Source organism: Gadus morhua, chromosome 17 (assembly GCF_902167405.1).
Source record: "Gadus morhua chromosome 17, gadMor3.0, whole genome shotgun sequence".
NCBI classification, from domain to species: domain Eukaryota; kingdom Metazoa; phylum Chordata; class Actinopteri; order Gadiformes; family Gadidae; genus Gadus; species Gadus morhua.
In genome coordinates, this window is record NC_044064.1 from 14,266,907 (window position 1) to 14,292,899 (window position 25,993).

Consider the following 25,993-nt stretch of genomic DNA (forward strand, 5'->3'; position numbering starts at 1 on the left):
ACTGTGTGTGTGTGTGTGTGTGTGTGTGTGTGTGTGTGTGTGTGTGTGTGTGTGTGTGTGTGTGTGTGTGTGTGTGTGTGTGTGTGTGTGTGTGTGTGTTTTTGTTTATTAATAGGGCAAATGTGACGCATGTGGGACACCTGTCTATGGAATGAATAACACACACACACACAGGCACACGCACACACACTCACACACACACAAACACACACCATAGAGACCCAATGAAAGAAGATATTCTTTGTTTAGAGTAGGTGATCGTGTTACTATGGAGATTACGATAAAAATATATTCCACCCAGACGTTTGCGTGTGAAATATATTTTTGCGTATATGTGTGTATAAGACCATGTAATAACATAACTGACATAGTTCTCCAGTGTGTTAAGTGTGTGCGTGCGTGTGCGCGTGTGTGTGTGTGTGTGTGTGTGTGTGTGCGCGTGTGTGTGTGCGTGTGTGTGTGTGTGTGTGTGTGTGTGTGTGTGTGTGTGTGTGTGTGTGTGTGTGTGCGTGTGTATGTGTGAGAAAGAGAACGAGAGGGCGAGTGAGGGAAACGGCAAGGGATTTGAAAGAACAAGCCCTTCAAAGACCATTAGGTGTTTAATGATCAGTGAACAGGCTGTGTGTCTTTGTGTGTTCGTGTGTGTGTGTGCGTGTGAATGTTCGTGTGCATGTGTGTGTGTGTTTGTATGTTAGAGTTAATGGCGCTTTCAAATGCTAGCGGCAAACGACTTCTTCACAAACAGCTTTAGTGCCATCTTGAGGATTTGTGTGTGTGTGTGTGTGTGTGTATGTGTGTGTGTTCGTGTGTGTGTGTGTGTGTGTGTTTGTGTGTGTGTGCGGACGGGAGGGTGGAGATGAAAGAGATAGTGGTGTGAAAGATGGGGAGGAATGAGGAGGAAACAGCAGGACCAGCTGTATACCACCAGCTGAGTGTGTGTGTGTGTGTGTGTGTGTGTGTGTGTGTGTGTGTGTGTGTGTGTGTGTGTGTGTGTGTGTGTGTGTGTGTGTGTGTGTGTGTGTGTGTGTCTGTGGGGGGGGGGGGGGGTTGTATGTGTTTTATGGTTGTACGTGTCTGAGTGGTTGTTTGTGAATGGTTGTATGTGTGTGTATGTGTTTGAATGTGTGTGTGCGTGCGTGCGTGTGTGTGTGTAAACGTGTGAAAGTGCCAAAGAGTCGGACCAGTTTGTGTTCAAACAGACAGAAAATGTACACTTTAACCCCTTCAGTTCCTCTCTCTCGCTCTCGTTTTTTGTTCTACTATGATACGCTATTGTGTATGCATGGCATGCACAAAAACACACCAGTAGACAGACTTACACTTATTGAATAAAAAAACGATCTATCATCCATAGAGCTGTGGTCTTTTGATTTCAAATATTTTAGAGAAAACTGACCCACTGAAATGTATTTGTGGGAGAAAGCGAGAGGGAGAGAGGACCGGAATCTACGGACATTACAGTTAAACAAACATGTCTGTAATTTGAGCGTTCATAATCTGTTCCATTACCAACTTTAAAGATTGTCAAACTCATGTATCCGTTGGATATAGAGAGAGTGATATGTAGGAGGCAGTCTAGGTATAGATATGCATAAAGGAGGTACATCGAGTAATCCAGGAGGGAAATAGTGATATGTAGGAGGTACAGAGAGTTCTTGGTTGAAGAGAGTGAAATCTAGGAGGTAGAGGGAGTCAGGAGTAAAAGAGTGAGATCTAGGAGATAGAGCGACATCTAGAAGGTAGATAGTGATATCTAGACGGTAGAGGGTTATGTAGGAGGTAGAGAGAATTCTAGGATGATGAAAATGACATCCATATGGTTAAGGGAATCAGGAGGTAAAGAGTGACATCTAGAAGGTAGAGAGTGGTAGAGGGTAAAGAGTGACATCTAGAAGGTAGAGAGTGGTATCTAGAGGGTAAAGAGTGACATCTGGAAGGTAGAGAGAGACATCTAAAAGGTAGAGTGATATCTAGGAGGTAACGAGTGTCATCTAGGAGATAGAGAGTGACATCTAGGAGACAGTCATATCTAAGTGGTAGGGTATGATATATAGTTAGTGGATGAGTGATCTAAGAGGTAGATGGTGACATAGGAGGTAGAGTGACATCAATGAGGAAAGCAGCGTCTAGGAGACACAGTGCAATGGTGAGGATGCAGAGAGTTAAACATAGGTAGAGGGATAGGTAGGGTGATCTGGGAAGAAGAGAGTGATATCCGGGAGGTAGAGCGTAACACCTACGAGGTATTGATTGAAATGTAGGAGGAGAGAGAATAATATATACGAAGTAGGGAGTGACATTGCAGATGTAGAGAGTGTGTGTTTGTGTGCGTGTGTGTGTGTGTGTGTGTGTGTGTGTGTGTGTGTGTGTGTGTGTGTGTGTGTGTACCTGTCAGTGCCAGTATGAGCAGCAGCAGAGCAGCCAATAGGCTGATGGTCGGGATGAGGATGTACAGGAGGAGACGCGGGTGATTGGTCGATCCAAGCTTGTGAGGACACGCCTCCCCCATTATGTCCCCGCCTTCTGCTCCACCTGAGGCCTGACACACGGAGATACACACACACACACACACACACACACACACACACACACACACACACACACACACACACACACACACAATCACAATCACAAACATTTACAACCACTCAAACACGTGTACAACCACATTCACATCCAACCACAAACACACACAAACAACCATATTCACACACGCACACACACGCGCGCACACACGCACACACACACACACACACACACACACACACACACACACACACACACACACACACACACACACACACACACACACACACACACACAAATATTTTGTGCATTAAACATGTGCTGATGTTTAAATGATACACGTCGTCCAGGATAACTTTTCTATCAAATCCGTCCGTGTGCTTCTCCCTAATCACGCTCCGTTTGCGCCTGATCTCAGTCTCGCGAGTCACTTTAACGGGACGTCCCGCCATCCTTACCTGTCCTCTAGTCGCCGGTGACCTCTACGGTGGAAGCAGCGTACCGGTTATCTGCAGCACGCGCCTTGCCCCTGCATAGCGGCTACCGATCCGGTGAGAGAACGAGCTGGTGGCGGTGATGATACCGAGGGCAGGGAAGGCATCTCAGTGGATGTCTTTCTGACGATGTCGTTATACCGGAGAATGCACTCTCTGACGGTATCTCTCTCTCTCTCTCTATAAGAGAAGCAGCTCTATCGGTTGTTGTTTCATAACCTATTCAAACCGAATTCCAGGCCGGACGGCGTAAAGATATAAAGAGAGTAGCCTATGCTTACAACTTTTAGGATAGTGAAAAGCACGCATAGACCCGTTACCACGGTATGAACCGATAGTCGGACTAGACCAACCGCCAAGCGGTCACCGGCAAATTAAGGCACTCCCAGGACCGGACCACACCGGGTATTTTTATCTTAGTCTGTGTGTGTGTGTGTGTGTGTGTGTGTGTGTGTGTGTGTGTGTGTGTGTGTGTGTGTGTGTGTGTGTGTGTGTGTGTGTGTGTGTGTGTGTGTGTGTGTGTGTGTGTGTGTTATTTTTAGGACCACCAAGTTTCGGGCTCGTGCACAAGTGAACACATAGAAAGACGATACGCGGGAGAAGAGGATGAGTGGAGAGGAAAACTTTACACCTCCTCCTTCACTTTAAATAGACACACACACACACACACACACACACACACACACACACACACACACACACGCACGCACGCACACACATCATATGCGTGTCAAAACGAATTTGGAAAAACCTTAAAGAGCCATTTCACTTTTATAACGATGTGAGCTATTCTCCGCGGGACTTTTTACAAGCCACCTCACTGTATCGACAGGCCATCGTGATTTTCCTACAGCCTGAGACCCGTCCACACCGCTCACCTGGAACCGAGAGGGTCCATCGAAATGGTCAATTCACGTGTTGTTGGTGGAGCTGTCAGACGTGTCCAGCCATTACAATGGTTAACCCTACTCACACATAACTATTGAGTCTTTTTTAATATTAATGTAAAATAGCAATTAGTAGAGGACGACTTCTACATCGATTCCTCTGAACTCTTTTTGAATAATTTCTTGAAAAGTTGTTATTCGTTGATCACCCTATGAAAACCATTGATAACCATCGATTTAGTAGAATCACTTTGTAGAACTCTTGATAAAAAAATATCCACCGGTCATAAAGTTTAACGGAAGGACACGAGGTCGCCTATAAACCACTTGGATAGAAGGTTAAAAGTTGAAGTCTACCGTTCCGCTGAAGACGACGCGCGGGCATGACTCTGCGGGCTCCCCGGAAAACATGACCTCCTCTAGCCGCTCTGCGCTCATCGCCGTGGGGCGAGCATCTCTCCGCGTCGCGGTGAAGCTGCGGTACTACCGGAGCGGAGCGGCTCGCGCTGCTCTGAAGGAGTATCTACCCACGGTACTTTCCTAGGCCACGCCCTCTCTCCTCTTAAATTCCCTCTCCTCTTTGCTACTTGCTCGTGCCCTTTCTCTCCCTCACTCACACACACACACACCAGTAATTATCTCAATCTGGCACGCACCACTTCAATCTGGCTCCCGCCCACCTGCCCTCTCGCGCTCTGTGACACACGCCTCCTGCACTGAGATTCGCTCCACGTGAGCAAGCTTCAACATTTCAGGATTAGGAATCACAAGTAACACATAGCGGTATGCACACACATCCCGCTGTGTTTCGGTGCACATGGCTTTAGGAGTTCATTGTCTGCATCATAATCCTCAACAACACAATCCGCGCTCACTGCACAGGTGCATTCTGGGACCCCGGCTTTGGCCCATGCGTCTTTGAGAGCCCTGTGTCTGACAGATACAAACGCACGAGCACAAGCACACACAAGCACACACAAGCACACAAACGCAACAGACGAGAGACACAACAGAATGTGGCATTTCTCACGTTTATTTTCCAGTAGAGAAAATCATTTGCATAGAAACACATCGAATTAATGTATCATCAATGTCGTTTCCACGGTGACCGCTGTAGACCACGGCTTGTTTTAGTGTTTGTTTAGGGCTCATCCAGTCGCCTCAGGAACTGGACCAGACATACACGGACGGTGTTAAAGGCCAGGCTATGAGTGTACAAGTACACCTCAACAATAAAGTCCCACACAACACACACATGTTCTCTGCATCTATGTCACACACACACACACACACACACACACACACACACACACACACACACACACACACACACACACACACACACACACACACACACACACACACACACACACACACACAGCGCTACATCAGGTAATAGACGGCAGCGGCCAGTGCGACTCCACACACTGGCAGCAGAAGGAGGAGCTTGTATTTGGCCCAGCTCTCTCTCTCCTCCTCCACCTCTCCTTTCCTCCTTCTCTCTCTCCTCCTGCCCTTCTGTCGCTTCTCAAACGCCTCGCACTCCGCCTGGGAACGCACGCGAGAATGCACACACAGGAGGAACACACACTGTTAGAAGGGGGTCCAAAGGATAATGGTTATCAGACGATACAAACATCTACGACGTCTATGCTTTATCTATACTTAACCTAATAATTAAATGTGGTAAAATCACAACAGTGTAGATAGAATCACGTTATATCAATCAATCCATAAAGGGAATGATTCCAGCATTAACACTATCCGTGAGAGACACACTTCTAAATAAACATGTGTCCAATCAGATCACAGCTTCAATAACACTATTAACCAATTAGGTAAGAGCTAATCAGATCGATGCATCCATATTAACATTGGTGTACATGGAAACAAATTCCCAGTAACCATGGAAACAGGGTCATACCTGGAGCTTCTTCTGCTCTTCCTCCTTTGCTGCCTTCTCCTCTTCCTCCTTCAACTGAAGCACATACACACATTATAGGTCATATTCTACAGTATATTAATTTATGTCATTTTATTTTGCATGTGTGTGTATACCTGGCTGGCTTTCTGTAGATGCTGTTTACAGGTGCTGTCACACTCCACTAAACTCTGGTCTTCTTGTAGTTTAGCGCATGGGAACTCCTATGTGTTGGCACACACACACGCACACACACACACACACACACACACACACACACACACACACACACACACACACACACACACACACACACACACACACACACACACACACACACACACACACACACACACTTAGGGATGTGCGGATAGCCCAGTATTGTATCTGTATCTATATTTGTTGAGGCATCAAAACCATTTGTATTTGTATTTGAATAACAGTGGAGAAATAATCCTATTTTTTTGTTCATTCCTCTTATTTTAGGATATTAAAGTGTCAATACAAGTGTTTTTCAATAAACTATAATGATAATTATGAACCCGTGAAGGTAGGAAAGGCAATGTTTTGTCAAATCATTGCAAGGTGACGCCTATCCTACATTTAAATGTAATATTGGCTTCTGGTTTTCATAAACCCAGCAATAAACATTGAAGCCTATAACCACAAACCTAATAGAAAAGAAAACCCTTTTAAAACTAACATTCAGATCCTAATCCACATTCGAACCAATAAACGAAACTCTGAACTAATAAATGAGGGTGAACATTGCGGACCCTGCCACCACCCACCCTAATTGGAGGATGCTGGAAAGACAGAATATCATCAAACAAGAAAAGGGCTAACGGGAATGCTAGCCTTAATCTCCTCGCGGTCAAATGAGCATTGTTATTCGTGACCCACAGCAGTGAGTAGTGAGCCCAGCGGGCAGGAGAACCGGCAACGCTGCCAGAGCCAGGATAATCTCCTGCTCTGGGGTCAAACAAACTCTGCCTCGCATATTGCAGGTTCCAAGAGGAAAACAAAAGAGAGGCAACCTGGTTATTATACACTACCTCAGCAAAGGTTAAAAATAAAAATGGATAAAAAAACAAAGAAGTGGTGTAGCAATGTACAACGTTTTGCTTATATTTCATTAAACCTGCGCTGGTTCTTTTGGGTCGGCTCTGCCCCCCCCCCCCCACAAATAATGTAATAATATGTTAAATATGTGATATATATTGAATTCCCACCACGTTGACAGTTATGAGGAACTCCAGCTATTTGACATGTTACATAATTTTTTTTAATATTCTTAAATATTTGTATGAAATAAATATGCGGAAAAACCCACGATTTGTGCTTTGCCTTTCAAGTGTGCATGCCTGGCGTGTGCGCGCGTGCGTTTGTGTGTGTGGGTTTGTGTGTTTGTGTACCTTCTTGATCCTCTTGCAGGGACATCTCACTTTCACTTTCTGCTGACATATCTCCTCACATTGACCGGGATGACACACCTGCTTACAGCGGTGACCACAACTCAGCTACAAACACGCACACACACACAAACACACACACACACGCACTGTTAGAACAATTTCTATAATCTTGAAAAAACTTTTGCACTGTATATTCTATATCCTTCTGTTAAATAGCCCCATGGTAGCATCTAACAGTGAAGCACTTGGAAGTGACCACGCTGGCACCGGCTGCATTCATCCGTAGCACAGCACAAGATCATAGAAACCACAAGATCAGAGGAGTTCAAACACTGGACTTGTTGTCGGGTAAGAAACGCAGTCCAAGGAAAAACAGAGCAAAACACTTTCAGCTGGCCTTTCCAATACCCACTACTCTGTGTGTGTCCTTGTGCGCATGTATGTCTGTGGAGTGCTCTAGTGTGTTTGTGTGTGTGTGTTTGTGTGTGTGTGCCAGTAACTATGACAAAATGAAAAAACTAAATCATTCCCAGGTGAAAGTAATACACACGTTAAGAAAGAGGAGAGAGAAAAAGGGAAAGTGTGTGCATACGTGTGTGTGCGTGTGTGTGCGCACGCGTGTGTGTGTGTGTGTGTGGCTGGCGCCAGAGCTTAATTGATTACCAAGAGTAGGAACAAAGGAAATGGAGGGAAAGAAAGAAAGAAAGAAAGAAAGATGCAGAGGGAGACAGAGTAAGACGGACAGAGAGAGACCAACAGGCAGACGGAGTAAGAGTTTCTACTGTCCTTTTTAAGTTGCATTGGAGAATCATCATGATGAACAGTAATGTGATCTCAGAAGGTTATGGCGGACCACCCGACCATTCACTGTTTTCCTTACAGAGACCGCCCTGTGCTTCAGGGTGTGTGCTTGAGTGGGTCTCAGTGTGATGAGCTTTGTGTTTGAGTGTGTTTTGTCTTCCAGTGTGTCTCTGTGTGTCTCAGTGCGTCTCTGTGTGTCTCAGTCTTTCCCAGTGTGTGTCCTAGTGTGTACTCGCTGTGAGATTCCGTGTGTTGAGCCGTGTGTTACTGACAGATCCACCCTTCAGCCAGAGCAACACACAAGCTTCCTGAGGAGAGAGCCGTGCACCCAGGTATGCTGTTATGATAGGCTTCTAAAAAACATGGGCAAGCTAAGTTAATTATATCAGGAATGGGTAGAAAATGAACACGAAACCTAAACATAGGTGTGGTATGAACAAAAAGGCTGGCCGACAGCAAGAAAGACACAGATGGACAGACAGACATAGAGACCAGCAGACAGCGAAACAGAGAGAGGGGGACAGGAAGAGACGCACAGATAGGAAGACAGAGAGAGAGACCAGTAGAGAGAGAAACAGAGTCAGACAGACAGGCAGAGAGAGAGAGCAAGAGAGACGGATACATTCTCTCTCCTGGAAAGCCTCAACACTCGAACAGTGAATTCCAACATCGTCAGTAGAGGTATGAGACACACACAGACACACACACACACACACACTTACAGCCGGTTTGATAACAGAGGTCTCATGATGCATTACTCTCCAAGCCGAGGTGTGTCGAACACAAAGCAGAACAAGTAGGTCCTTACGTCCATGTGTGTGTGTGTGTGTGTGTGTGTGTGTAGGGTGTGTGTCTGTAGGGTGTGTGTGTGTGCATGCGTCTGTAGTGAGTGTCTGTAGGGTGTGTGTCTGTAGGGTGTGCGTATGTGCGTGTGTCTGTAGTGTGTGTCTGTAGGGTGTGTGTCTGTAGGGTGTGTGTGTGTGGGTGTGTGTGTCTGTAGGGTGTGTGTGTCTGTGTGTCTGTAGGGTGTGTGTGTATACCTCTTTAGGACACTGGTTGTTACAGGAGGCCAGCTGTATCTTGGATTCACGGTCGGCCGACTGCAGCTTCCTTCGCACACAAACACACACACACACACACACACACACACACACACGTGTCACCTTTGACCTTAAAATAAAACAGGCCCAGATAGCACACCTGAACCAGCTGCCGTGTCTATCCCCAGGTGTGCGTTGCCGTGGGAAACAGATGGCCGGTGATGGAGAGTATCACAGGTGGTTAAGGAGGAGCGCTAGGGTATATTTTAGAAGAACCAGATATTTACTACTGCATTAATGTACTTAATGTCATTTAGCAGACTTTCATATTTTCAGTTAGATTCCTTTTAATGATTCGATCCATGTCTTTAGGGGGATGGTAGGGGTTGGGGAGCATCTTGCTCTCGGAAGACTTCAGCTACAAAGAAAGAGTCATAAACCAAGAGATTTAGGGGAAAAGAAAAACCTAGTCTGCCCCAAGTCCCCGCCCCATAATGGTGACATCCGTACCCCATTTGAATGTGGAGTGTGTCTATAATGTAACTGTGCGAGTGCATGTGTAATGTGTATGTGAGGACGTGTGCGTGTGTACGTACGTGCACTCTACGTATATCAGGGTGATCTTGCAGTGGCACCGCTGGCGGATCATCTGCTGACAGACGGGACAGTCTCCCGGGTGACAGCGGAGTGAGCAGGGGTGGGGGCAGCCGCGAGGGCGGGGCTTACAGCAGCCCACCTCACACTCCTCACACTGCAAAAGGGGGAGGGGAGTCAGAGCCAGGGAGAGAGAGAGGGAGGGAGGGAGGGAGGGGAGGGAGGGAGAGAGATTCACTTTTTTTTTATAATTTTCTAAAATGACCCCGGGAGGATAAAACGGGGGGCGTAAAGAAGGAATGAAGATGCAGTTATTTACCGCGGTCGCACTCACCCCTGACTGGTTCCCCTTGGATACAGTGTGGCACTCCTTGGTGCAGGTGTGGTTGCCACAGGTCAGAAGTCGTCCGCAAGGTCGATTGCAGGTGAACGGCCCTCGCTTGTAACATGGAACAGGACTCACCTGAAACAGACACACACAAGCAAACATCAAATCGTGAACCCCCCTTATAGCAAGACGGGTTGTCAGGTAAAGGGACATATTCTCTGTTCAATCCCACAGCAAACGTTAAGAACCAAATGGGCACTAGGGGAAAAGTCCAATGAGCTGACGAACTGGATGCTCTGAGCACTACTGTGTCTCGTGGGCGCTGTGGAACACCACACACGGGACTATAGTGCCACAGGGTTCAGACAAACAGAATACAGATTTTTACCACTCTCCTTCCAAAAACACACCACCTCCTGAAGCTGTCTGGAGGTGACTGGGACAAACAGAGGGAGAGAGAGGGGTGGAAAGACAGAGAGAAAGAGGTAGAGGAGAGGAGAGGAGAGGAGAGGAGAGGAGAGGAGAGAGAGAGAGAGAGAGAGAGAGAGAGAGAGAGAGAGAGAGAGAGAGAGAGAGAGAGAGAGAGAGAGAGAGAGAGAGAGCGAGAGAGAGCGAGAGAGAGGGGAGAGAGCAAGAGAGCGAGAGCGACAGAGAGGAGAGAGAGAGGTGGAAAGACAGAAGAGAGGGACAGAGAAGAGACGATATGGGGGACAGAGAGACAGCCTGTGCCAGGAATATAAAAGCACTACCAGGATGAGGAGGGAGAGATAGATTATACGAGAGAGGACAGAGGAGGACAAACGGCTGCAAGGAGGACGAAACCAAACCGTTGTAGGGGACAGAAGCAGAGAGCGTTGCAGATGGATAGATGGAGTCAGGGATGAGATGAAGAGATTTGCAGTGTGCAGATATTTATATTTTTGCATCACTCGCAGGCATGAAGGTCAAAGGGTGAAGAGATAAAAAAAAGAAGAGAATCAGACACACACAAAGATGAAAGCCCATGACCCCAACTTACCTCATGTTCCCCAAGGCAGGAGCTGCAAACACACAAAACACAACGCATCTTAGCATCGTATAAATGTCATCATATTAACAACATCAGCTATCACCATTAACCTTACCGTCATCATTACATAATTACACCATAGCTATTATCATCGCCATCCTAAGTGTCATTATCCCTTGTCGATTGTGGTTGCTAAGCATAGAGTGCTTGAGTGAGATACACATACCAGTAGTAACAGGTAGAACCGGGAACTTCTACCTTGGCTTATTATTTTGCTTGCTATTATATGAAACCCAGAAGAACCCGCACTAGCATGCAGGGGTTCAGGCACACACACATCCACAGACACACACACGTCGTCCACAGACACACACACACGTCGTCCACAGACACACAGACGTCCACAGACACACAGACACACACACACGTCCACAGACACACAGGATTTGGAGTCACTAAATGCGTCGCAAAACTGCAGGCAGTTGGCAGCTACCAGAATGTTTAAAAAATGTGTGTCAACGAACACACTCACAGCATGCAGCCTGTTTACAGCCTCAGGTCTAATGTTCCATGACAAGACCAAAGCACCACAGCATGACTGTGCATGTGTGCAAGTTTCTGTGTGTATGTGTGTGGGTTTGTGCAAATCACAAAGTTTACCTTCTTTTTTTTTTACAAACCATCATCAATCATACATTGTTAATAGTCTTTATCAACGTGTGCCTTTTATATACATTTGTATTGTAAGTCGTAATGCCCAACAACCAAGTATGTCAAATGTATTAAAGCTAGTTAAAAATGTATTCATTAAAGCTAATTTTCAAGGATCCTTTATTTATAATAAATTCATAAGCAAGTTATTTATTGTTCAATAACATTGACCAATCGTAAAAACACAGAGTTCTAAATACTTATTTTCTTAAACAACATTAGTGAATCGGCCCACCAGATGTTTGAGTGTGTGTGTATGTGCACGTGTGTGTGTGTGTGTGTGCACGTGTGTGTGTGTGTTTGCATGTGCGTGTATGAGTCTGCATGTGTGTGTGTGTGCATGTGCGTGTGAGTCTGCATGTGTGTGTGTGTGTGTGTGTGTGTGTGTGCATGTGAGTCTGCATGTGTGTGTGTGCATGTGCGTGCGAGTCTGCATGTGTGTGTGTGTGTGTGTGTGTGCATGTGCGTGTGAGTCTGCATGTGTGTGTGTGTGTGTGTGTGTGCATGTGCGTGTGAGTCTGCATGTGTGTGTGTGTGTGTGTGTCTGCATTTGTGCATGTGCGTGTGAGTCTGCATGTGTGTGTGCGTGGGTCTGCATGTGTGTGTGAGTCTGCATTTGTGCATGTGTGTGAGTCTGCATTTGTGTGAGTCTGCATTTGTGTGAGTCTGCATTTGTGTGAGTCTGCATTTGTGCGCGTGCGTGCGTCCGTGCGTGCGTGCGTGCGTGCGTGTGTCCCACATCACCTACGTTGGTATAGGTACTTGACACGGTGGACAGGGCAGAGCTTTCTGTACGAAGGCTGGCTCCGTCGGTTGCTCCCATGGACCGGCCACTTTGGCCTAACACACACATGCACACGCACACAAATGATACAATATCCCACTTTGGTCTGGAAACAAGAATTCATTATGTGAACTCGACACAAGCCATTGACATTGACGGTCCTACTGCGACTTACATTTGACGTCACTAGGACAACATGCTTCGAGACAGAGTTTACTTGAGGCTACACGAGCAGGACAGGTGTGTTTCTACATAATGAGGACTAGGACAGGTGTGTTTACCTTACTAGGACCAGGACAGGTGTGGAAATGTAATAAGGACCAGAACAGGTGTGTCAAACTGACTGGCAAAAGTGGCTGTGTTTGTGTATCTGGACCAGGCCAGGTGTGTTTACCTTACTAGGGCCAGGACAGGTGTGTGTGTTCCTAACGAGGACCAGGCCAGGTGTGTATATCTAACGAGGGCCAGGACAGGTGTGTGTCTCTAACGAGGACCGGGCCAGGTGTGTGTCTCTGACGCGGGCCAGGACAGGTGTGCGTGTTCCTAACGAGGACCCGGCCAGATGTGTGTCTCTTAACGAGGACCGGGCCAGGTGTGTGTCTCTTAACAAGGAACAGGCCAGGTGTGTGTCTCTTAACGAGGACTGGCCAGGTGTGTTTACCTGTTGAGACTTGATGAGCACCCGGTCGTGGCAGGGAGCAGGGCACGCGTGTTTGCAGCGGGTGAGGGCCAGCAGGCAGGGCTGGCGGCAGGGGGGGCAGGCCTCTTGGTGACAGCGGTGGTCCTCCCTGGAGGGGTGGTGGCAGGAGGCAGGCGACCTGGAGACACAGAGCAGAGGGAGACTTTCTGGAACACTTTCCATTTAAATAGTCAGGCGAGTTCTGCAGGCAGCGCTCCACCATTGTTGTTTTTTGTCTTTTTATTTCTTTTTGTTATAATAAATGCTATTATTTATTACTGGCTACAAACTTTGGGACCTATCTCCTCCACATATTGTCCACCTTCAGACTCCAATGTTTTCTTTGAATGAAATTGCACACTATCATTCAATCATCTAACCCTCATTATGTAAATAAATTGATCTTTACACTATGTTAAGGCCCAATCCCATTTCTACCGCTTACCCCTTCCCCTTACCCCTTCAAAACAAGGGGGAGGGGGAAGGGGTAATGGGTAAAAATGGGATTGGGCCTAAAACATGGATGGGTATTATACCCGTTGAGAGTCTGGTGTTGATGTGTGCGACTGCGGTTTAGATTACACTGGGTCCCGATGGAGGCTCTTGCCTTCCTTGGCCCAGCAGCAAGTTCTTCAGAACAAATAAACCCACATACTCGAAGGGACAGACACATGTTGGACATCCAGATGTTTGGTTCTCATTTACTGAGCAGGACAATGTCCTATTAAAAGAAGCCTCAGTTTTAGTCTTTGAGAACGAGGTTATGGGAGGATTCGTGGTTCTTCGTACACGGCGGGGGGTCTACTTGTGGGAGAGGCAAACAATGAGGGGGGCTGTGTTTCAAAATGCTCCGTAAAAACCCTTTTTCTTCACGTTACGCAAGAACACAAACGAAGCAAGCTGGGACTCCTGAGGCCCAACGGTATGAGCCTTATGGTTCTGTGGCCTAGCTATAAAGAAGCTGGACAAGAGAGAATCAATTCCAAACACATTCTGCCACCACAAATGATGCCTTACCTTTGGTTACTGTCATACCAATGTATACCACCCCTATGTATCATGCTAGTACTACTTCTATTGCTCATCATACTCATAATTATCATAAGAGTAGACCCAAGTGCAAACTGAATCACTTAGGTTTAGATATTTATTGAACTATTAGAGATTTCCCCAGACATTATTTCAAAGGTTTGTATGTTTATACCGTTACGCTTAATCCATTCAATGTTTAAACTTTTGAACTCAAATCGTTTCACTTGGGTTCAGCTGGTCAACATTTCTATACGTGTTGACGACTTATTAAACATATTTTAAAGCTCATTTTACACTATAGCAATCGGCGCATTTCCAACAGGGACGGCCGTCCCGAGTGGATATCCAGTCCCCATGCAGCGCTGGTCTGGGGGCTCACCTGCAGAGCTCCTTACAGCGCTGGTCTGGGGGGCTCACCTGCAGAGCTCCTTACAGCGCTGGTCTGGGGGGCTCACCTGCAGAGCTCCTTACAGCGCTGGTCTGGGGGGCTCACCTGCAGAGCTCCTTACAGCGGGGGGGCTTGGTGCTCCGCTCCCTCCCGCACGGGACCACCAAGCAGGAAGAGCCACACGCACACTTCACCTGGACAGTCTCCGGACACGGATAGCAGGCACCTACACACACACACACACACACACACATTAAATACAATTGTCATCCCTCCATCCTTCTATCCGTCCTCCATCATCCCTCCATCCTATGCCCTCTCTGATTCATCCATCATCCTGTCCCCATCATCCCTTAATCATTCTGTCGATCCTCCATCCTTCTGTCTCTCCCCCATCATGCGTGTCCTCTATGATTCATCCCTCATTCTGTCCGTTATCCCTTAATCATTATATGGATCCTCTTTCATCACACCATCAGTCTGTCGGTCGGTCCTCTATCCTCTCTCTCCATCAGTTTGTCTCTGCACCATCATCCCTTGATCATTGTCTCTCCCCGTCTGTCGCGCTGGACGACTCAGCCGAAGGCGTTTGTTAGGCCATCGAAAAAGGCGACAGTTGAACATAGCGTACTTAATTTCAGGAGCCTCACTTCCGATTAAAAACCAGAGACCTTTAAACACAAACACACACAAAGAGCCAAACACACAAACAGTAAACTCATCGCACACACAGACACACACATAGACGTGGAATGTGGCGGTTGCCATCTGATGACCTATGCTTCCTGTGTTACGCCGAAACCTTTCCCCGACTTGCATGCATCTAACAATCTCGGCCTCGCTCCTCAAAAGGTCAGGGTAGCCAATCAGAAGTGAGAAAAGCCCATCAATTATCTTCTATCTTTTCAGCCAATCCAGTGACAGAGAGACGAATAAATTAGCTTTTATCCCCCTATCTGGAGACAAAAGACAGGGAGGACATTTAAACACAAACAAATTGCACACAAACGTATACAGACACACACACACACAAACTCTACATTTGTATGGGAAAGCGATGACCTCTGCATCCTGGTTAAACTCATTAATCCAACTCAACAAAGACACAGAGGCCTGTGAGTGTGTGTGTGCTTGCGTTCATGCATTTGTTTGGGTGCGTGTCATGCAGCTTTTTGATCATTTTTAACCAAATCTCAAAGCAGGCAAACAATTGCTCTTTCTCTTGGGTCATAAAGACACATACACACACACACACACCCAAACCACACACCATCAAACACACACACAAACACACATAATATACCAATATATGTAGTGCATAGAAAAGCAGTACAAAGAGTGAATAAAAACCAAAGTAGGACAAAACAAGACTTGTGTTCCACTAGTCACATATGCTTACAAGTCGGCGAACAATAAAACGGCTTTAGACCCACATTGAAAAGCACATTGAAGGAACCTCAGGGATAAAGGATAAGAGCTTGTACTTATATTGTTACTTGTGATGCTCTCAGTGTAGGGTACTATAAAGCAATATAAAACTATGCAAAAACACACCTCTCTTATACACACAAAGAAATAACACACAATGACCTCCTGCACACCACGGTTGTTCAACCTACACATCGGACACAGACGTGCACTACTACACACAAGGTGCTGTGGACTCAGAACATTCCGGAGTCTGACCCTTGAACCTCTCTCGCTGTGGCTGTCCCGGCCAATCACAATCCACCGGGCACACACTCATCTGAAGTGACCGTTTCTGCGTAGAGGGGGTGTGTGTGTGTGTGTGTGTGTGTGTGTGTGTGTGTGTGTGTGTGTGTGTGTGCGCGCGCGTGTGCACGTTACCTTGGTGACAGATTGAGGGACATTTATGGTTGCGGCAGCCCAACGATCGTCCACAGTTCTGGTCACATGGAGGGCAGTTACCGGGGCAACACTGTGGCACAACAGGGACATTTGCATAGAATGCGAAAGGTTAATTTGAACAATTACTCAAAATAGTTGCCCGTTTGTGAGCATAGAATTCCAACAGTTATTTTTTAAGAATTACCCATCATATTAGGCAGTATATTAGGCTAGCATAGCATGCTAAAGGCTGTGTTTAAAGGTCCCATGACATGCAAATCTCACTTTGTGAGGTTTTCTAACATAAATATGAGTTCCCCTAGCCTGCCTATGGTCCCCCAGTGGCTAAAACTTGCGTTTGGTGTAAAACGAGCACTAGCTGTTCTGCTCGCCTTTGAAAAAACGGAGGCTCAAGCGCGCTGATTTGGAATGTCTGTGCTCATGACGTCATGAGGAATCTCGGCTCCTCCCCTTACTCTGCCTGGCCCGCCCAGAGACGTTGGCCCGCCAATGAGACTCGACCGTGCGAGCGCCACATGTGTGTGTGTGTGTGTGTGTGAATACACACACTGTAACGCAAGTGTTTCTTGTCGGTTCTTTGACGTGTCTTGTATTTCCACAACGAGACTGTCGTGGGGGTTATCTGAGCCATGTTCGAGAAGGAATTGGGGGAAAGGAACTTTGGTTTGACTCGCTGAAGTACATGAACTGCGACATGCCACCGGTTGCCGCGAGGCACCATCGCCCGGCAGCGGGCAGCTGGCAGCTGGCAGCAGGCAGCGCGCGGTTCAGTCGACTTCAGGTTGATGTGAAAGTGGAGGAACCAGAGACGTCGCAGAACCCGACAAAGTCGTTTGTGATTCATAATATCGTCTGGAGGCGCACACAATATATTATATGATATAGATATCTATGTATTATATGATATTATTTAGATATAGAGCTCCAGGACTGTAACGCAAGTGTTGTACACTTCCTTGTTATTTGGCGCATAACGCGTCGGACTCTCGTCTCTGGTATTTCTACAACGAGACTCGTATTGGGGGTTATCTCAGCCAAGGTTGAGAATGAATTGGGGGGGAAAGAACTTTGGCTTCGACTCCCTCAAGTCAAGAACATGAACCACGACAAGGAGGAGAAAGGGATCTTTGCCGGGCAGCGCTTAGGCACCTCCGCCTCCGGCGGTGGTCCCTCAGCGGGGCTCAAGCGGGAGACATTCGCCGCCAACAATCCCTTTCTCCTCCATGTCGTGGTTCATGTTCTTGAGGGAGTCAAAGCCAAAGTTCCTTCCCCCCAATTCATTCTCAACTTTGGCTGAGATAACCCCCAATACGAGTCTCGTTGTAGAAATACCAGAGACGAGAGTCCGACGCGTTATGCGCCATCACACCAACTAACGGTTATCCAAATAACAAGGAAGTGTACAACACTTGCGTTACAGTCCTGGAGCTCTATATCTAAATAATATCATATAATACATAGATATCTATATCATATAACATATTGTGTGCGCCTCCAGACGATATTATGAATCACAAACGACTTTGACGGGTTCTGCGACGTCTCTGGTTCTTCCACTTTCACATCAACCTGAAGTCGACTGAACTGCGCGCTGCCTGCTGCCGGCTGCCCGCTGCCCGCTGCCGGGCGATGGTGCCTCGCGGCATGTCGCAGTTCATGTAGCCTACTTCAGCGAGTCAAACCAAAGTTCCTTTCCCCCAATTCCTTCTCAACCATGGCTCAGATAACCCCCACGACAGTCTCGTTGTGGAAATACAAGACACGTCAAAGAACCGACAAGAAACACTTGCGTTACAGTGTGTGTATTCACATTGATGTGGACGTTGAAGAACCAGGAACGTCGGAATATCGGCTCACACAGCTTTTGGCCGTGATAATATGTATTATATGATATAGATATCTGTGTAGGCTATATGATAATATTTAGATATAGAGCTCCAGGACTCCCGTGTGTTCTAGAATATTTACAGAACACGGCTAAAGGCTGTGTGCGCCTCGCCATTGCGATACATCCACTGTAAACAGAGCGCATGGTACCGTCCCTGGCTGCAAGCTGCTCAGGGCCACACCCCCACCCTCCTCCTTGACACGCCCACCGAAACAGCGCATTTGGGGGAAACTCAATGTGCGACTGGCTCGGAGTGGCTGTAACTCTGCACCACGGCTGAATTTCAGGAACGTCTTTGAATACTGTGTTAGTTGCCCACTAATACCTATATTAAAGAATACATAAAATAGCATGTCATGGGACCTTTAACAAGTACTCATATAGTGGGCATTAGGCTAGCATAGCAATCTAAAGGCTGTGCTTATCAAGTATTTATAACAGTGGGCAGTATGTTACCATAGCATTCCAAAGTTTCTTATTAACTTTTACTTGGGATCAAAGTGGGATGCATTTAATCATAGCATGCAAAAGGTTTTGTTTAACCAGTACTTATAATATTGGGCAGCATGATAGCATAGCGAGCTAAAGACCTAAGAGTTAACAGATTTAAGAAATAATAAAATCAAATATAAAAACAATATAGTCTACAAAGAAGGATTGCTAACAGTTTGCAATGTGAATTGGACACAGCGCCTCCTGTCTGTGTGGGGGATATATGTCTCTATGTTTGTTTGATATAAAAAGGGGAACCTTTCTTCTGCACTGGTGTCTCTGGCAGCTCCTGGTGTTGGGACATTTGGTGTCACAGAGGTACTCCTTGTGACAGGGCACCACGCGGCTGTAGCGGCCACACCGGCACGACCGTTCCACCTCCTGCAGAGAGGAAGAACATTGACCAATCAACCTGTACAAATAATCTATTTACCTTGTTCAACTAAAATCATCAATTAAACACAGGTCGTCGATCGAGCATTAATGTGCTCATTACGTTGATGAATGATCACATGTTGTGGTGACTGGGTGAGTTACTGAGTGTGTGTGTGTGTGTGTGTGTGTTCACCTGTCTGCAGGTCTCACAGTTGCCGTGGTGACATCTCATGGAGCAGGTGTGTATCCCACACGTCAGAGGACGGTCACACGTGTCCCCGCACGTCCCGACCTCCTCCGTGCACGGGCGCGAACACTCTACACACACACACACACACACACACACACACAGTAAACAAAATGCCATCCATCAGGGGACTTGGTTGTTGATGATGTTTGATCGATAGGAAGCCACACAACTCTAAAAGTACATAGGGAAGAGTGTGTGTGTGTGTGTGTGTGTGTGTGTGTGTGTGTGTGTGTGTGTGTGTGTGTGTGTGTGTGTGTGTGTGTGTGTGTGTGTGTGTGTGTGTGTGTGTGTGTGTGTGTGTGTGTGCGCGTTCTCTCACTGGACTTTCCGCAGGGACAGGCCCTCTCCCCCGTGCGCGGGCATGCCCCACACAGACCCCCGTGACACACTCGGTCGCAGGTGTGATTGCCACACGACAACACCCCTCCACACACCTGGGGGAGGGGGGGGAAGGAAGAAGGAGACAAGGGGAGAGGAAAGGAGGGGTAGAGGTATGATTACATTTAGCAGACGCTTTTATCCAAAGCGACTCACACTGCTGTTACTGTTGGTAACCCAAGGATGTTCCTAGAACCAAGTGCAAAGCACTGACAGTCGCTAGGCTAACCCATTCCCCGTATACAACAAAGATAGCTAGGATAAGATGCTACACAAGAACACATCTGGAGGAGAGGAGTCGTATATTAATTTTGACCTACTAACTGACATACAGATTTACTTGGCTTTATTAAATTACATTTATTACAAGAGGGGGAGGAGAGGGGAGGGGAGGAAGGAGATAGGGTGAGGAGGGTAGGAAATGTGAAGGAGAAGATAATAGAGTCGGGGACATTTTAGAGATAAGCAGGACGGGAGAAAAACAAAGCAGGGGAGGGGAGAACCTGTCTGCAGTTCCAAGACGGACTGGCGCACTCCCTCTCCGTCTGCTCCCGTCCACAAACACACTTCTGAACACTGACTCTTGGGCACGGGGCACAGGGCCCTGGGGAGGAGACGGACATTAAGACAAGGATAGAGAGACCAAGGGACACACAGAGAGACAGAGAGAGAGAGAGAGAGAGAGAGAGAGAGAGAGAGAGAGAGAGAGAGAGAGAGAGAGAGGGGGAAATCAAGTCATCAATACCAACAGGTTCTATTTATTTTAAGTGTTCTCTAGTTAGGAAATAAATATACATGATGTGAGGAATATGTTTGGAGTTCTATATTACATAACTATGTATCATATGAAGAGATCTTGTGTAAATGATGATAGAAATACAGTACATGAGAGTATATCAGAAACATAATAACAGGTATCAGAGCTAGAGCCCCTATGGGTGTGTGTGTGTGTGTGTACCTGAGTGACATTGCTGCGTGCAGCTGTGTTGTTTGCAGGGCAACATCTTTCCACATCGTTGTTGACATGACCAGGCCTGACAGAACGTACACACACACACACACACACACACACACACACACACACACACACACACACACACACACACACACACACACACACACACACACACACACACACACACACACACACACACAGTTATTGAGGAACATGATGATTAAGTTGTTGCTCTGCATCTTATTGGTAGAGCAAGGCACCACCGCCTATGAACATAGTATGCAAGGAAAGGGTTTATTTCACTTTAACCACTGTACATTATCCAGCTTATTACACGGCTAACCTACTAAATCAATTTAAGTCACAAATGTGATTTATCTTAAATTATTTTATGGCTTCCGGTACAAAAGTTTGATTCTATGGTTGGAGAAATGGTCTGCTATTCAGAAATAACACATCATTAAATACCCCGATTGACCAATCAGAATAGTGTATTCGACAAAGCCATGCAATAATCATTTTAAGGTAATTTAGTAGATGTTTGCATAGTGAACCAATAGAGGTATTCCTGTATATTTATTACACAGCTTTGCTGAATACACGATTCTGATAAGTCAATTATGTCATCCAGCGGTCTGATATTTCTGAATAGCAGTCCGTTGCTCTGGACGCTATATCCAACCTTGGAAGCCAACAGACCATTATTTTTTGTGGAAGCATTCAAATCCTTTTTAAAACATAAAAAAAGGAGGACAGTATTTGCTGACCGTAATTTGTGACAAAACAACTTTTCTTTTTAATTTATTCGGTTAGAAGCCGTTATAACATTTAACATTAACATTTTAATATAATGTTAATATTATCATCAGGATTATGTACATATATCGCTTATATATGGTTTTGTGATTAGTGTGTGTGACCATGGAGCCAGCCATGGTAGCCGTCGTAGCCATGGTTACCGGGTGTTGTTGTTACCTTGTTGCTACAGCGACGAGGTAGAGGGCGGCCTTTGCCACACATACAGGCAACGTGGACCATCTTCGGACAGGGAGGGCAGGGGCCTGGGGAGCACACACACACACACACACACACACACACACACACACACACACACACACACACACACACACACACACACACACACACACACACACACACACACACACACACACACACATTAATGACAATAAAATAATAAAAAGGTTGGATGTATGTTTATTAATGTACATATATTAAACTTTATTGTGATTTTTGTGTGTGTGTGTGTGTGTGTGTGTGTGTGTGTGTGTGTGTGTGTGTGTGTGTGTGTGTGTGTGTGTGTGTGTGTGTGTGTGTGTGTGTACATGAATGTACGAGGCTGTGTGTGTTTAATAATGCATGTGTGTCAGGTTGTGTGTGTTTGAGTGTATATGAACCTGGGTTTTTGTGTGTGCGTGCGTGCTTTACCGGGGTGACAGAGCAGCAGGCAGGTGTGTCCACAGCTGGGGGTCAGAGGTCGCTCACAGACCTGACCACAGGAGTGGGGCAGCAGCCAGGGGTCCACAGGGGGGTCCTGCACCTTCTCACAATAACACACATACCTGCACAGACGCACACGCAAACATACACACTGTGACACCAGACTGGGGAATATTGAAGCAGCTTTGCGTTGCTTTAATGACAATACAACAACGATGGTACAGAGATGGAACCCACCTGTTGGGAGTGGCACTGGGCGGGTACTCTGTACGACACTTTGGACTGGACGAGGGGAGGGAGGAGAGAAAGAGGAGAGAACAGAGGACAACAGAGAAGTAGAGAAGAGAGGCCAGGGGTTAGAGTAGAAGGACAAGGGTTAACTACTTAAGACCCGTTAACACATTTACTCATGGCCCCATGCAAGATTTCCTGCGTGGGGCCAAGAGTGGACGAGAACAGGGATCGATATTCTGGGAAATCCGCAACAGCAATTTGCCTTCTCAAGACCAAGTAACATTTCTGGATCACTGCCCGTACAGCTGTGCTGGGCAATGAAAGTAGTACCTTCGTTGGGAGAGGCACGCTAAGGGTGACGTCCATCTGACGCAAGGCAAATTTCAGATGGAGCGAGCTAACCAATCACAAGACTCTGTTGAGAACTTATTCGTAACATGCCAATGCTTATCGGGTAATGCGGCTGGCAACTGTACGTTTTTCATTACAACCATATGCTGTTATTGTCCCTTGGCCCATCTATTCCAGAATTGTTATTTCATGTGTGAAAGGGGACAAGACGCAATCACTAGCGGTGCCTGAAAGTTTATGCTTGTGATTAACAGGGAACTATGTGGGAGAGGGTCTTTAGTTCACTGTTCAGTTGCTCGTCAAGAGGAGACGGTGAAAGAGCTGCTGGCCTCCTCACCAAGGCCATGGGTGCTGCTTCTGACCAAAGTCCTCGTCAGTCACGGAGGAAACGAGGAAGGCAGAGTCCTTGGCCCACTTCTGGATGCAGGGGATGTGGAAGAGAGAGTAGCACCCGCCACAACTCCACACCTACGGACCCAAGAGAAGCATACAGACTACTTTGGAAGGGATCAAAGTATGTGTGTGCGTGTGTTAAGTGTGTGGGTGTGCTTGTGCGTGTGCATGCGTGCGTGCCTCGTACCGCCTGGATCCTCTTGACGGAGGCAATGCAGATGAGGCAGGTGACCGCTCCGGACTGGAACAGCTCACTCACATACTGATTGGTCCTCTCTAGCCCATTCACATCACCACCTGCGCGCACACACACACACACACACACACACACACACACACACACACACACACACACACACACACACACACACACACACACACACACACACACACACACACACACACACACAATTAATAAAAAATATGTAGGATTTGTTTGTGCACCGGTATATAGCATTCATAGGAATGTATCCATTCTTAGTTACCCCCCCACTAGTTGGGTGGAGAGAATGCAAGGGGCACCATCTATTGGTTAGATATGATACTGCAGCTCTCTGATGACAATCATATACCCATAAGCAACTGCTTGGTCACATTATTAACAAACAAGCATTACTGTGAATCCGATATAGAGTGTGTGTGTGTGTCTGTGTGTGTGTGTGTGTGTGTGTGTGTGTGTGTGTGTGTGTGTGTGTGTGTGTGTGTGTGTGTGTGTGTGTGTGTGTGTGTGTGTGTGTGTGTGTGTGTGTGTGTGTGTGTTGTGTGTGTAAGACGTGTGTGTGTGTTCTAAATTAAAAAAAATAGAAAGACTGAAAATGTCGATATAGCGACAATCTGCACAGAAGAAAACAATCAAAGACATATAAATAAAGTGGGGCCAGTCCGTCTAGTGCTTAAAACTTGATATCTTGGTTAACAGTCCAGGGGCTGCATCTTGGACAAAATGGAACCGAGTCACAGAAGAGTGATCGAGGAAGTGAACAGCGAGTTGTAGTAGTAGAGTCGGGAAAAGACCAAAACACGTATGATTTCTTTGTGTTACCTGTCTGGACCGTGTAGGTCGTAAAGGTTGAGGCGAGAATCTTTCCCTTCTTCGCATCCCTTGTCCCAATCTCTTCATCTTCCTCGTCGGAGGAGGAGGAGCTGTAATGGCTCTGGACCAATCGCTGAGCAGCAACCATGTTTGACTTCCTGATCTCCTCAAACTTTGATTGGACAGTCAAGCCTGACCAACACACAGCAGTAAGTAATACACAATCCTTTCCTAGTGACATTTTCACAATGCTTAATTAGTAATACATAAGTATACATATTGTTATATCCTGTAATAATCAATAATCAAATTGTCTCTTCATACTCAAAAGAAAGTTTGTCAGTAGCATATCTCGAGAGACAGGAGATAGCAGACAATAAGTTGCATAAACATAGCATGCTGCAGTACAATGACAAAGCTTATTTACAAGCCATCATGTCAGATGTCTACATCCAACACCATGTCATAAAGCTGTAGTCTGTATCAACAAATGGACTTATCCGAGTTCTGCACAGATGATTGAAACATTTCAAACGTTTTCTTACTTTGTTCTTTTTTTGCCGAGGGGATGTTGTTCGTCTTACCACCTCCTCTTCCTCTTCCCTCTCCTCCTTTATTCCCCTCTGCTGCTGCTCCTCCTTTCCCCTCTCCTCTACCTCTCCCCTCTGCTCCTCTCTTGGCCCCTGCTTTCCCCCCTGCTCCTCCTCCTCCAGCTCCTCCTCCTCCAGCTCCTGCTCCCCCAGCTCCTGCTCCTCTTCCTCCTGCTGCTCCTCCTCCTCTCTCCTCTCCTCCCCATACTCCTGCAGGAGGAGCTGGTTTGGTGGGAGCAGGGGCGGCAGCAGCAGCTCCGGGTCTCTCCTCCTTCTGTGGAGGTCGTGACCTCTCCCCTGACCCGGCACTACCTCTGCCACGCCCCTTGCCTTGCTGTCTCCAGGCTGGCTCCATGGTAACCCTTGGATAGATAAGGTGGTACTCAGGGCGATTTACTAGCCAAACACTCATATAAAGACCATCATATATATACACACCATCATACTTCATTCAGATAGCGATATAAATGTAGTCCGACAAGAGATAATGCATATTCATGAGTCTCTGTAGAGATGGCTTAAATATTCACGGTTTAGTACATTGCCGTACACCACATGAAGTTATCATTTATAGGCCGACTCAACTGTGCAATCTATGTACATAATGTTTACAATTTGGAATACCTAAGTAGTATAATACGGTAGCTTAAATATATGTTGACACAAGTCCCCTTTTCACTCTTAAAAGTAATTTAATCAGAGTATGTAGACAGAAGCATACCGACACTACACCTTAGATTTGATGAATGAAAACTTGTTTTCTGATATTCGGCTAGCGATGCATCTTGTGTTAAAGTATATGTTAACATGGTAAATCATGTTTCGGTCTATGCCTGAGGTGATTAGTCTTATATATGCAAGACCTGCAGAGTGCACTCAAAGGTTAGCACTTCTCAGCTAACCATGACATGTTTACAAGAAACGCAAGAAACAACTTACGACTTTCGTGAGTGACGTTCAACTACAATTAATTAGCACTAGAAATAAATGTCTTCCGGTGTTACAGAGGTAGGTATTAATAAGAGGAATATGATTTAGCAAAAAGTTGATTCACCGGAGCTAACGCGCACTGTACTGCAAGTGGCCGTGTGTAGACATGCGCATTGAAGTGCCGATGG

General features: G+C 46.4%; 2 protein-coding genes across 4 annotated transcripts in view; both read right to left on the bottom strand.

Moving 5' to 3' along the window:
* corin (corin, serine peptidase) overlaps positions 1–4,577 on the bottom strand; it is a 25,354-nt gene extending 20,777 nt beyond the window's left edge. For 2 of the 3 annotated variants that reach the window (XR_003973461.1, XM_030337644.1), the window contains exons 1-2: positions 4,265–4,577; positions 2,389–2,539 (exon numbers count right to left, since the gene is read on the bottom strand). Coding sequence is in view for 2 of the 3 variants with exons in the window: in XM_030337644.1 (XP_030193504.1) it covers positions 2,389–2,539; positions 4,265–4,345 (232 nt within the window). In the remaining variant the exon portion in view is untranslated. Of the gene's footprint in view, positions 1–2,388; positions 2,540–2,984; positions 3,412–4,264 lie in introns of those variants that run through there. The other variant, XM_030337645.1, reaches the window with a different exon arrangement.
* A 342-nt stretch (positions 4,578–4,919) lies between these two features.
* On the bottom strand, positions 4,920–25,993 carry nfxl1 (nuclear transcription factor, X-box binding-like 1). Its single transcript, XM_030337652.1, has 25 exons — positions 25,815–25,993; positions 24,831–25,237; positions 24,295–24,477; positions 23,440–23,549; positions 23,197–23,327; positions 22,512–22,556; positions 22,263–22,396; positions 21,792–21,877; positions 20,820–20,895; positions 20,365–20,465; positions 19,803–19,917; positions 19,427–19,551; positions 19,117–19,239; positions 16,458–16,548; positions 14,715–14,835; positions 13,172–13,328; positions 12,475–12,566; positions 11,025–11,046; positions 10,013–10,141; positions 9,681–9,835; positions 9,085–9,154; positions 7,244–7,348; positions 5,966–6,052; positions 5,832–5,885; positions 4,920–5,455 (listed from the first exon to the last, which is right to left on the bottom strand). Exons 2-25 carry the CDS (start codon positions 25,228–25,230, stop codon positions 5,291–5,293), a joined length of 2,877 nt encoding a protein of 958 aa, XP_030193512.1. The 5' UTR covers positions 25,231–25,237; positions 25,815–25,993; the 3' UTR covers positions 4,920–5,290.